This window comes from Bos taurus, chromosome 23, assembly GCF_002263795.3.
Source record: "Bos taurus isolate L1 Dominette 01449 registration number 42190680 breed Hereford chromosome 23, ARS-UCD2.0, whole genome shotgun sequence".
NCBI lineage: Eukaryota > Metazoa > Chordata > Mammalia > Artiodactyla > Bovidae > Bos > Bos taurus.
The window spans coordinates 28815534-28827884 of NC_037350.1; the positions used below are offsets into that span (position 1 = coordinate 28815534).

Below are 12351 nucleotides of genomic sequence, written 5' to 3' on the forward strand. Positions count from 1 at the left end.
GTAATAAAGGCAGAACGCCAAAGAATTGATGCCTTTGAACTGTGGTGCTAGACAAGACTCCTTTAAGTCCCTTGGACAGCAAGGAGATCAAACCAGTCAATCTTAACGGAGATCAACCCTGAATATTCACTGAAAGAACTGATACTGAAGCGGAAGCTCTAGTATTTTGGTCATCTGACGTGAACAGGCAACTCATTAGAAAAGTCCCTAGTGCTGGGAAAGATTGAGGGCAGGAGAAGAAGTTGTCAGAGGATGAGATGGCTGGATGGCATCACTGATGCAAAGAACATGAACTTGGGCAAACTCCAGGAGACGGTGAGGGACAGGGAGGCCTGGCGTGCTGCAGTCTAAGAGTCGGACACGACTGAGTGACGAAACAACAACAATAATTAGTTTCACTTATAAAAAAATATGGCTACTGGAACTTAAAATTGCATATGTGGCTCACATGGTATTTCTGTTGGACAGCATGGCTCTGAGATTTACAAATCTGAGTGAAAATTATGGCCTCTCATCTCCCTTTCTGTGTGCCTTGAGCAAGCTAAGTAAACTGGCTGAGCTCAGCTAATATCGTAACAGCACTGACGTCACAGAGCAGACTGGAGAAATAAATAAGATGGCGTGTTTAAACCGCTTATGTCAGTATGAGGAATATGGTTATCGTAAATAAACTCTGGCTGGTGTTATTTTTCTTTCTCCTCCCCCACGCAGAGTACATTCCAACCCCTTGCGCAGCCAAAGGCAGGCCGGTTGGAGCATCACTGGTGAAGTTGCTTGTGCCCTGATCCACCGCCCCTGCCCCGGGCACAACACCCTTATCTGAGTCCCCACACTCCCCTGGGTTGGCTGATACCTTCAATCTCCCTGGAGACAGCTGGTCATACTGCAGGGAGGCTGGGTGGCATCACTGCTCTGTGACCCAGTCTCCCTCCTGCTCCCAAAAGAACAGTCTCTTCTACCCATGGGTGGTTAAGATACTTCTACCGTGAGCGTCTCTGGATGGACGGGACGAGGCAGCAACCTGCTGGTCATGGGCACCAGCTCAGACAGTAACTGAGGTCATCTCTGGGAGGCTGTCACCCCTTCTTCTTCCCCTCCTCTGCTATTTCTCTGTTTCTGCCACTGGAGGTGTGTGTCTGTTCCTTTGGGAGGGGGAAAGCAGAACCCTGGCTGCCAGGCGTGCAAGTGGGTGCCTTGCTCTTGTGTGCAAGTGCAGGTGTGTGTGTGTGACCATGAGGCTGTCACTGGGTATGTAGGATGCCCCTGTGTCTGGCCGTGTGTGCATGTGGGTGTGTGAGTGAGCGCTGTGCGTCCTCATTCTTCTCCCAGCCCTGCCCCCAAGCCGAGCAGAGAAGGTGACCTTGAAGAGATCACAAGCAGCAGCAGCACCATGGCCTCAGCTGCTTCCGTGACCAGCCTGGCAGATGAAGTCAACTGCCCCGTCTGCCAAGGGACCCTCAGAGAACCGGTCACCATCGACTGTGGCCACAACTTCTGCCGAGTGTGCCTCACCCGCTACCTGGAGATCACCAGCCCGGACCCCGAGGAGCCCCCGACCTGCCCACTCTGCAAGGAGCCTTTCCGCCCAGGGAACTTCCGGCCCAACTGGCAGCTGGCCAACGTGGTGGAAAACATCGAGCGTCTCAAGCTGGTGTCCCAGATGGACTTAGACGAGGAGGATGTCTGCCCAGAGCACGGGGAGAAGGTCTACTTCTTCTGCGAGGACGATGAGATGCAGCTGTGCGTGGTGTGCCGGGAGGCCTGGGAGCACCGCGCCCACACTGTGCGCTTCCTGGAGGATGCAGCGGGGCCCTACCGGGTAGGAAGGGGAAACTGCGGGCTTTCTGGGGGTGTGTCTCGAATGGGACTAGACTGAAAGAAGCAGAGCGGAGGGGTGGATAATTTGGGCCACTCTTTATTTTATCATCAGCCAGGCAATAGACCCAGGTATGCAAGATCATGTGTTTGTGTTTTAAGTATGTCCTATATTGTTTCCTTATGGCCAACACAGAATAGTAGCTCAACAAATACCTGTTGAGTGAATGAGTCACCAAAACACGAGCATGTGTGTCTGGGCCCTGGATCAGTCAGGTGTGTCTGAGGATGTCTGGGTTTGCACTTGAGGAAGTGATTGCATAGTGTGTATTAGTATTAATGTTTGCACGTTTCCTAGTGGGTACAGTGTGTTTGGGGGGATCTGACAATTTGAGTGTGTATGTGTAACTGAGTGCTCATGTTTGTGAGTAAATGAGTGTTTACATATATGCAGGTTGGGTAGATACATATAGTGTGTAATTTTCTCTGTCATTAAATGAGTGTATGCTGCTTTTAGTTGTTTATGCATCTTGTTTTATTACAAGTAGGTGTCTGTGTTCATGTGTCAGCTAGTTAATTAGCATGTATTGGTAAGAGTTCTAAATATATTTTGCAGTGTATTTTTATGGCCATTTATATGTGTATAACTGTTCCTAACTCTTCTCTAAAGCAAGAAATTTTTTGTTTGTTTGTTTTGGGAGAGTGTTTTGGCCACATCGTGTGGCCTGTGGGGATCTTATTAATAGTTCACCAACCAGGGATCAAACCTGTGCCCCCTGCAGTGGAAGTACAAAGTCTTAACTGCTAGACGACCAGGGAAGTCCCCAAGAGCAAGCAGTTTTTAAAACAAATCATTGATTATTTTTTGCATCATCCATGTTTCTTGTTCCCTCCAGATCGTACTCAGAAAGTTGATTCCATTCATAACAGAGGTTGTTTGGAGGTATTCCTTTTGGGAGATGTGAGAAAGTTAGGATAATTTCAAAGAAGGGCATATCAAATTCAGGACAGACCCTAGATACCATTTATTAAAGGCAAAATAATTTAGAGTGTGTTTAGCCTGATGACAGGGCTTCCCCGGTGGCTCAGCAGTAAACAATCTGCCTGAATGCAGGAGACACAGGAGATGAGGGTTCAATCCCAGAGTTGGGAAGATCCCCTGGAGGAGGGCATGGCAACCTACTCCAGTATTCTTGCCTGGAGAATCCCATGTACTGAGGACCCTGGAGGGCTACCGTCTGTTAATTTGCAAAGAGTCAGACAAGACTGAAACGACTAAGCACATTCACACAGCTTGATAACAGGAAGGCTCAGGTGGGAACATGGAATCATAGCCTATAATGGCACAGATTAAAGGGGGAAAGCCCTGATCAAAATTCTTGGAGAGCCAAACAAGAGGAAAAAGACCCAAAGAGAGTCAGCTGTTAAGGACAATAACAGCCTAAGCTTTGTCAGCTGAGACCCAACTCCTTCCGTTGGGTCACTCTATTCCAGGAGACAGAGATGACACTTCTTAACAAATCATTGTTTCCATCTTAAATATTTTTTAAAAATTAATTGAAGTATAGTTGATTTATAGCTTTGTATTAGTTTCTAGTGTACAGCAAAGTGATTCATATTTTTTTCAGACTCTTTTCCATTATAATTTATTTCAAGGTATTGAATTTGGTTCCCTGTGCTGTACGGTAGGTCCTTGTTGTTTATCTGTTTTACATATGGTAGCTTGTATCTGCTAATCCCAAACTTCTAATTTATCCCTCCCCCACCTCCATCTTAGATATTTTATGCCCCTTCTTTCCAGGAACAAATACAAAAGTGTCTTGAATGTCTAAGAAAAGAGAGAGAGGAGATTCAAGAAATTCAGTCAAGGGAAAATCGAAGGATACAAGTCCTCCTGGTGGGTCATCATCCCTTCCTTAGCCCTCTTGCCTTCCTCTGGCTCCAGTGCCTATCTGAAATCAAGGAAACATCACATATAGTGGCTTTGAAGTCCTTCTGAGTTTGAATCCTGAAACAAATTAGCTCTGTGACCTCAAACAGCTCTCTATGCTCAGTTTATTTTTCTGTGAAATGAAGATTAAAAATTGTCACTATCTCACTGAATTTCTGTAACGACTGTCCCTTAGTGACACGCACATTGTGTGCACTTGGTAAATGGCAGGAAGTTGGGTGTCCTCACCCCTTCCTTATATCTCCTCCCGGAAGTGGCAGGGCAGGTGGAAAGGAAACCAAGTCTGTCCGGGGACCTGGAGACTAGGGGGCTCTGACTTTACCACCAAACCTTGGAAGATGTGGATCTGGGCCAGGAGGGAGACGGGAGTGAATCAAGGAAAAAGAAGGAAAAGGAAGGGGAAAAAGAGGAGGAATAACTTCCTGGCCTCTTTCTTCTCCTGCCCTCTCAGACTCAGGTGGCCACCAAGAAACAAAAGGTGATTTCTGAGTTTGCACATCTGAGCCAGTTCCTGGAAGAGCAGCAGAACATCCTATTAGACCAGCTGGAGAAGCTGGATGAGGACATCCTGAAGCATCGGGATGAGTTTGATGTCCTGGTCACTGGGGAGATCGGCCGGTTCAACACCCTCATTGAGGAACTGGAGGAGAAGAAGGAGAGGCCAGCGAGAGAGCTCCTGACGGTGAGAGCTGAGCCCCGCCCCACCCACCATGCTGGCCTAGGCTTTGTGGCATCTTTAGCACCTGAGCCATCTCTTCTTCACTCACAGATCTGTGTACCCCAAGTGGAAGATGGGTCACAGGACCACAAATTCTGAATTCTAAGAATCCTTGCTTCCCCTAGAGCTCCCAGGTCACTTTGCTCTGATTGTGGTCTCTTCATCCTACCATCCATTCAGATAGGGAAGATGCTTTATTTATCTCACAAATACTTTATTTATTTGTGAGGATCCTACAGTAAAATGCAAGTGAAAGTAGCACTTTGAAAAGCATCAGGCACTAAGCAAACAAATGTCAGGTGCTGTTTTCAAGGCAAACCATTCTCTGTGTCACCACCCCCCAGTCAGGAAGTTCTTTCTAGTCTATTTCACTTTGTCTTGCTGGAGGAGAGATACTGGGGTCCCAGTATGGCATCACAAAGGCAGCATGACTTAGGGGGACACACTTGGGACTGAGAAGCAGGTGACCTTGGGATGGGACTTGTCTTTGCCTCTGAGAGCCAGGTCACTTCACTGTCTGCATCTTATAAAATAAAGGAGTTGGGCTCCAAGATCCCTGAAGCCTCATAAACCCTAAAATGCTGTGACTCCATGGATCTGGTGTCCTTTTCTATCTAGGGCTGAGAATACAGTATTTTTGTCTTTTCTTGTGGGAAGGAGAAGTGGAAACCAAGTCTCTGCTTTCTCTCTTTTTCCTAGGATATCAGAAGCACTCTAATAAGGTAAGTTTGTCTCTTCTTTCCCCACATACATAAACAAACAGGCACTACACGCCTGGTTATTGCCAAACAAACATACGTTCTCACATTACAGATAAAACTCACATGTAAACTTTCACATCCTCAATTGCATTTCCACGTATAACCATAGGTACACACCCAGCATGGCACTGCCCGAGAGTGGGCAGTGAGGAGAGGAAGGGGGTCCATCCTAGAGGAATGATGTCTGCCCATGGGGACTAGCACCTCCAAGCTCAGTTAGAAGAAGATGACCAACTGAGTCTGGGGGCATCGCTAAGGAGGATAAATCCCAGACCCCGCCATTTCTGTGCCCCTAGATGTGAAACCAGGAGGTGCCGGAAACCAGTGGCTATATCTCCGGAGCTGGGCCAGAGGATTCGGGACTTCCCCCAGCAAGCCTTCCCGCTGCAGAGGGAGATGAAGATGTTTCTGGGTAAGAGGACCCCATGGAGCACAGGTGGCCATGAAGCCTGGGCTTACGAGTGGCCTCCATGCCCTGCTTCCCTACGTTTGCGTGACCTTTGACAAGGCTCAAGCCTTTCCAGTGCCTTGTTTTCCTTATTTGCCAATCTTTATAAAGTCTGTTTTCAGAATAATGTGACAAGGAAGTGAGATAAGAAAGCTGAAGCTTTCCAGAAAAATTTAACTATTTTGAAAAATAATGAAACCGATCTAACCACTTGTCATGAAGTGACATGTAAGATAATGATTAACAAAATTAGTCACTGTCAATAATTTAAAAAAGCCATAGGGGCATTTGTGATATATAATGAGTTTTTTTTATAATTGTTAATTAATAGCCACTGAGAGTATTTTTCTGTGCCCTGTGGTAGCTGACTTCCCTTCCTCCTTTCCCTGGCTTTCCCCCATCCTCCACCCCATTAGGCTGGTTCTCAGAGTTGAACTGCCCATGTGGGGACCATGACCCCCTTTTCTGAGACAGGGAGTGGTGATAGGTGAGGGAATGGAGGGTTTGAAATGAGAGTCAGAAAAGTGGCTTGCTGCCAACACCTCCCCCTCATCCCATATGACATCATGTATGATGCCACCTAGTTCTAAATGACCTGCCCACAAAAAAAGTCACCTTAGAAGAGTTTTCCCCTAAGTCCACTTCCTGCAAGTAAGTGGCCTAGCAGAGAAGGAAATTTTACTCTCGTCAAAGGCTGACCTTTGACTCTCCCCTAAATTATTTCCAAGCAGAATGAGAAACAAATTAACCCGTTTATCTGTTCATTAAGTAGATGTTTCTTGAGCATTTACTATGTCCTGGGTTCTGTGGGAGGCATTGAACGTAAACATGGTCTCTGCCTGCTCAGAGCTAGACAGTGAGGCTCAAAACGAAGTCCCAGCCTGCATCAGCATGCCCTGGGAACTTGCCAGAAATGCAAATCTTGGCCCCACCCTGGGCCACTTGAATCAAAAACAAGTGCTCCGGGGGCTCTGATGCAAGTTCAAGTTCAGAACCACTGGTCTAGAGGGTTCCACCTGCCATTCTTCTCTTTGTCCCTTCCCTTCCTGGGGCCTCAGTTTCCTCATCGGTAAATGTTCTGTGGTTTTGTAAGACTAATGAAATTGCATCTTGTTTTACTTCCTCTTTACAGAAAAACTCAGCTTTGAGTTGGATTATGAGCCAGGTAAGTTGCCTCTGTCAGTATGGGAGGGAGTGAGGAATCTAAAGTTGAAAAGGACGGATAATTTTGCCGGGTTCCACACTGGAAAATGTACTAGTCAAATACATATATATCATACATATATATATATATATTATATATATATATAAATAAATGTACACACACACATAATGTCACACATGGCAGTGATATATGTCACTGCCTTTATAAGGACTGCCTGAGAACCATGAAGAAGGAAAATGCACACACTCATACCACGTACCTGACAGGAAGTTCAGGTTCTGATCTGCACTTGACAAGATAGAAAGATTAAATGAGCCTGGGCCAAGGTCTATCGGGAAGGGCTTCCTGGATGAGGGGAACTTTGATCTGGATTTAGAATAACATTCTTAGAATTGTCAGGACCCCCCCCCCCACTCTCTCTTGGGTGTTGTTTCATGGATGATAGGCGTGCAACCTGTGGGCAGGAAAGGAATAAATTCTGGACCCCTCTCAAGGCCATTGTTCCTAGTCTATCAGCCAAAGACACTGGGAAGTCGTGGGGTTCTTGGAAGCGACTCTAATTCATGGACATATCAGAATTCACGTATTTGTCTCAACTTATGGATACTAAAAGTAGCACTATGCAGAGATCTGCAGAAGTTTTGATGTCAAAAAGTGGCCCTCAGACAGCCTGATTGTAGATTCCTGAGGCAGAATGAATACCCCGTGGGTGAGTCAGGGAGCCTGACAGGAGCGAAGAAGACTGAGTATATGAGTCATATGCACCCAGGGAGTGATCATGAAGTTTGGACTGGGAGTGGGGGGATGTCCCCGCCCTCTGAGATACAGGAGGGATAGGACGTGATGTGTCAGCAGAGGAAATGAGAGCAGGCACACACAGCTCTGGGCGTCAGCCAGTTTGCAGGCGGCAGAAGTGCTTTTCAGGGGACTGCAGAGAACCAGATGAGAGCCTGCATGTCCAAACTAACACACTAACCAACTGACTAATGCTGTGGTCAACATAGACAGCATATTAAAAAGCAGGGACATTACTTTATCAACAAAGGTCTGTATAGTCAAAGCTGTGGTTTTTCCAGTGGTCATGTATGGATGTGAGAGTTGGACTATCAAGAAAGCTATGTTGGAGAAGACTCTTGAGAGTCCCTTGGACTGCAAGGAAATCCAACCAGTCAATCCTAAAGGAAATCAGTCCTGGATATTCATTGGAAGGACTGATGCTGAAGCTGAAGCTCCAGTACTTTGGCCATCTGATGCAAAGAACTGACTCATTGGAAAAGTCAGCATCAGTACCACCCTGATGCTGGGAAAGATTGAGGGCAGGAGGAAAAGGGGACAACAGAGGATGAGATGGTTGGATGGCATCACTGACGCGATGGACATGAGTTTGAGTTGGCTCTGGAAGTTGGTTATGGACAGGGAAGCCTGGCATGCTGCACTCCATGGAGTCGCAGAAAAGAGTCGGACACAACTGAGCGACTGAACTGGACACATCCTCTGAAGCAGGTGTTAACAGGTTCAGGAATCATTTACGGATTGTGCTAAAATGCAGATTCCGTCTCAGGTGGTCTGGGGTGGAGCTTGAGAGTGTCACTAGCAAGTTCCCAGGAGATACCCATGCTTCCTGTGTTTGTAGGCACTCTACACGTTGTTGGGAGTAATGCTAACGTGAATGCCAAGGGGAGTGGTTAGACCTTTCTTGAAGGTGATAGTGTGTCTGCTGACATGTGCATCCCTTTTGTTTTCCCCACAGCACACATCTCTCTAGACCCCCGGACTTCCCACCCCAAGCTCCTGCTGTCCGAGGACTACCAGCAGGCTCGTTTCTCCTACAAGTGGCAGAAGTCGCCAGACAACCCTCAGCGTTTTGACCGGGCCACCTGTGTCCTGGCCCATGGTGGCTTCACAGGGGGGAGACACACGTGGGTGGTGAGTGTGGACTTGGCTCACGGGGGCAGCTGCACCCTAGGCGTGGTCAGTAAGGACATCCGCCGGAAGGGGGAGCTTCGGATGCGGCCAGAGGAGGGGGTGTGGGCGGTGAGGCTGGCTTGGGGCTTCGTCTCAGCCCTGAACTCCTTCCCCACCCGACTGACCCTGGAGGAGCAGCCCCAGCAGGTGCGGGTGTCCATCGACTACGAGGTGGGCTGGGTGACCTTTGCCAACGCCGTCACCCAGGAACCCATTTACACCTTCACTGCGTCCTTCACCCAGAAGGTCTTTCCTTTCTTTGGGCTCTGGGGCCGAGGGTCCAAGTTCTCCCTGAGCTCCCAAGAGGGTGCAGCTACCCTGTCCTAAGCACAGGGCTCAAAGAGGGGACCTAAGGACTTGACCCTGGCTGGGTCACCTGAGATTTGAAATGACTGCTTTAGATGATGTGGTAAGAGTCGGGACTTCGGAGAGGGACAAGGTGGGATGAACTTCAGTCTGCTAATCAAGCCCTTTCCTCAATGCCGGGTGGATGGGACTCAGACTACTGCTAGCCCTCCTCACCACCATCTCCACCAGGCACAGAAGTACTGTGTAAGAGGAAGGAATACTGGATTTGAGCGAGGAAGACTTGGGTTCTAGACTCAGCCTTGCAATGAATTATACGATCTTAAACTAGGCATCTCACCTCTTTTCATCTTGTTTTCTCCCCTAAAATATTAGAGTTCACCTACTCATATCCTTAGGAAATATTTGTTGTGTGCTAATTATGAGCCAAGCAGTTTGGTAGCCACTGGTGACATGAAAGGGAAAAGAAAAAAACGAACAAACAATAAAACCCCCACAAAACTTGTCCTGTATCTGAAGGAGGTCATGAGAAGAGACAGTGACCTAAGCAGGAAATGAGAGCACAGTGTTGTGATGGGAGTCTGATCTGGGCACTAGAACAGCCCAGAGGAGGGGTATAACCCATTAGGAGGCAGGAGGTGAGTCAGGGATGGTTTTCTAGAAAGGGGAGTCTAAAAGATGGGTATAGTGGTCCAGTGGTTAAGACTCCATGCTTCCAATGCAGGGGGTGTGGGCTTGATCCCTGGTCAGCAAACTAAGATCCCACATGCCTCAGAGTGTGGACAAAAATAAATAAAGAAATAAAACCAAAAGATGATTATAGTGAATGAGGAAAAAAGGGGAAAAAGCATCTTAGGGAGAAAGTGTGGCAGAGAAATGGATGGATGATCTGTGACCCATGGGATACTGGGTCATTTGCACTGTCTTCATGAGCTGATTGCTCATGACACCCACCCCTGACACTACTCAATGCCTTCTTCTGGCTGCGATGAAAATGCAGGGCCTTGGTAGGAAGGGGTCAGGGAAGTTGTGGACATAAGCCACAACCTGAGGTCCACACTCATCCTCTGGAAAATCAGGAAAATCCTGTTCCTGATCTGTTGATCACCATCTGACATTGAGAAATGAGACGAAAGGAATAAGATGGTGAACAGGAATGAGTCCCAAATAGCTCAGCTGTGGGAGCAGAGATAGCACTGTAATAAGGTTTGTACTGGGGAAGGAATCTCAGACAGAGGCAGGGGGTGAATTGCCCAAATGGAGTTACAGAGGGGGACCTGTGACTTGTAGCCCAAAGCACTGGGACTGCTCCAGGGCTGGATAAGAAGTGTCATCTGAGGGACTGGGCAGAAGAAGGGAGAGAATCAGGACTTTGTAAAGATGTGTGGTTTTGGGTAGAGACCTTGTAGGGGAGCAGGTTGTATTGGCAGAAGTTGTGGCTGCACATGGTGTGAAGAAGCTGAGTGTTCATGACTCCAGAAGCCACCCTGCCTGGTGCTGGTTCAGGGATAAGAACTAACACGTGGCTGCCTTGAGTTTGTAAGATGATTTCTGTCATTCCAAGGAAGTTTAAATCCTATGTACAATAAAAGCATTGTCTTATATTTTATTTTTAGTTCTTGGTGGTGTGTCATTTATTCTGCTTAAATAACCTTTCACTTTAATACTGTCTCTGTTGAATCTGCTCAGACATAAAGTAAAACGTTCTATCATCTCCCCATTGCGGCCTCTGGGAGGAGCAAACCATCCAGGTGCAAACTCTAAGGGGAGATAGGCACAGTGTCTTGAGGCCCAGACTTAGAAGTCACCCCAAAAGTTCTGTTATTTACCCTCTTCTTTTTTTCCTCTTTTGGCCAAAAGGCTTATAAGATCTTGGTTCTCCAACTGGGGATTGAACCCAGGCCCATGGCAGTGAAGCTGGCATCCTAACCACAGGACTTCCAGGGAATTCCCTGTTGTTTATCCCCAGTTTAGTGGTGGTTTAGTCACTAAGTTATGTTCTACTCTTGCAACCGCCTGGGCTGTAACCTGCCAGGCTCTTCTGTCCCTGGGATTCTCCAGGCAAGATTACTGGAGTAGGTTGCCATTCCTTCTCCAAGGGATCTTCCTGACCCAGGAATCGAACCCAGGTCTCCTGCATTGCAGGCAGATTCTTTATGGGCTGAACTATGAGGGAAGCCCTCAGTTTAGCAAGTAGAAAACATGGGGAGATCAGGAGTGAGGAATTGGAAAATGAAGGTACAATTGCTTTTCCTGGGAATGTTCAGTATTTCATGTAAAATGTGTAGTCAAAAAAAAAAAATAGAAAAAGAAAAAGGCACATGTAAGTCCTTATATAATGGTAAAACATACCCCAAGTCCCCAGACCTGGGATTCCACCAAAACATGGATTGTCTTTTTCTGTTTATTTTTCACTGGTTTTAGTTGTGTTTTTAAAAATGACGATTAGCCTCTAGGGTAAATGTGTATGAAGATCCCAGCCTAAACAAGATAGCATTGTAAAGCAATTATTCTCCAATTTAAAAAAATGTATATATATTTAAAGAATACATTAGAACTTAAAGAGAGATCTTGGCCTGTTGAAGGACTTTACATGTATTATGTCACTTAATCTTAGTGACCCTGCCAGGTAGCTCCTATTATTATCTACATTTTAAAGTTAAAAATGCTGAGGTCTGGTGAATTTTGGGCACTTGCTCAGCCAAAATCATGCACCCAGGATTTTGATCTATGTCAGACCCAAGAGCTCTTAGCCACCAGGCTACCTTGTTCAGAAATGGGTCCCCCGGTAGGTGTGAATATTTTATTATTGGGCATGCTCCTAACAAGGGACTTGGATTCAGAAATAGAATTTATATTTCTTACACTAAGAAATAAAACTGCTAGTGAGTGAAAATACTCGTGTTGGTCTATCAGCACTTGCAGGGTAATTGAAGTTCATTTGTTTGGAGTGTGGACTCAGTGCAGAGGAAGTGGATTGATCCTAAAACACGGTGACTTCAAGATAAGGTAGCTCCATGAGCCTCCACACTCTGCTTGTCACAGTCTGGTCTCAAGGTTCCCTCCTCCAGGAAGTGCTGGAGTCCAGAGCCCCAAGCTCCCCATCACCCTCTCCAACACCCTCAGAGGATTGTGCACACTTGGTTTTTTCACAGCTTACACTGTAGCAGCTCTTTCTAGTAAAAGGAATGGCAACTCACTCAAGTTAGTTCAAATAACAGA

General features: G+C 46.8%; 1 protein-coding gene across 2 annotated transcripts; it reads left to right on the top strand.

Annotated features, from left to right (window-relative positions):
- Positions 1-916: 916 nt before the first annotated feature.
- Positions 917-10738, top strand: TRIM10 (tripartite motif containing 10). Of its 2 annotated transcripts, NM_001015607.1 has the most exon segments (8): positions 940-1058; positions 1330-1819; positions 3617-3712; positions 4218-4448; positions 5184-5206; positions 5542-5657; positions 6826-6858; positions 8609-9528. In NM_001015607.1, coding segments are annotated over 7 exon segments (1470 nt in total). In that variant the 5' UTR covers positions 940-1058; positions 1330-1390; the 3' UTR covers positions 9151-9528.
- Positions 10739-12351: the final 1613 nt, after the last annotated feature.

Bases quoted from the DNA above. Each gene is read 5' to 3' on its own strand.
- TRIM10 (XM_059880337.1), top strand. From the start codon at position 1,391: ATGGCCTCAGCTGCTTCCGTGACCAGCCTGGCAGATGAAGTCAACTGC. The intron at 3,713-4,217 runs GTGGGTCATCAT...CTGCCCTCTCAG, and splicing joins GAAGGATACAAGTCCTCCTG to ACTCAGGTGGCCACCAAGAA. The intron at 5,207-5,541 runs GTAAGTTTGTCT...CTGTGCCCCTAG, and splicing joins ATCAGAAGCACTCTAATAAG to ATGTGAAACCAGGAGGTGCC.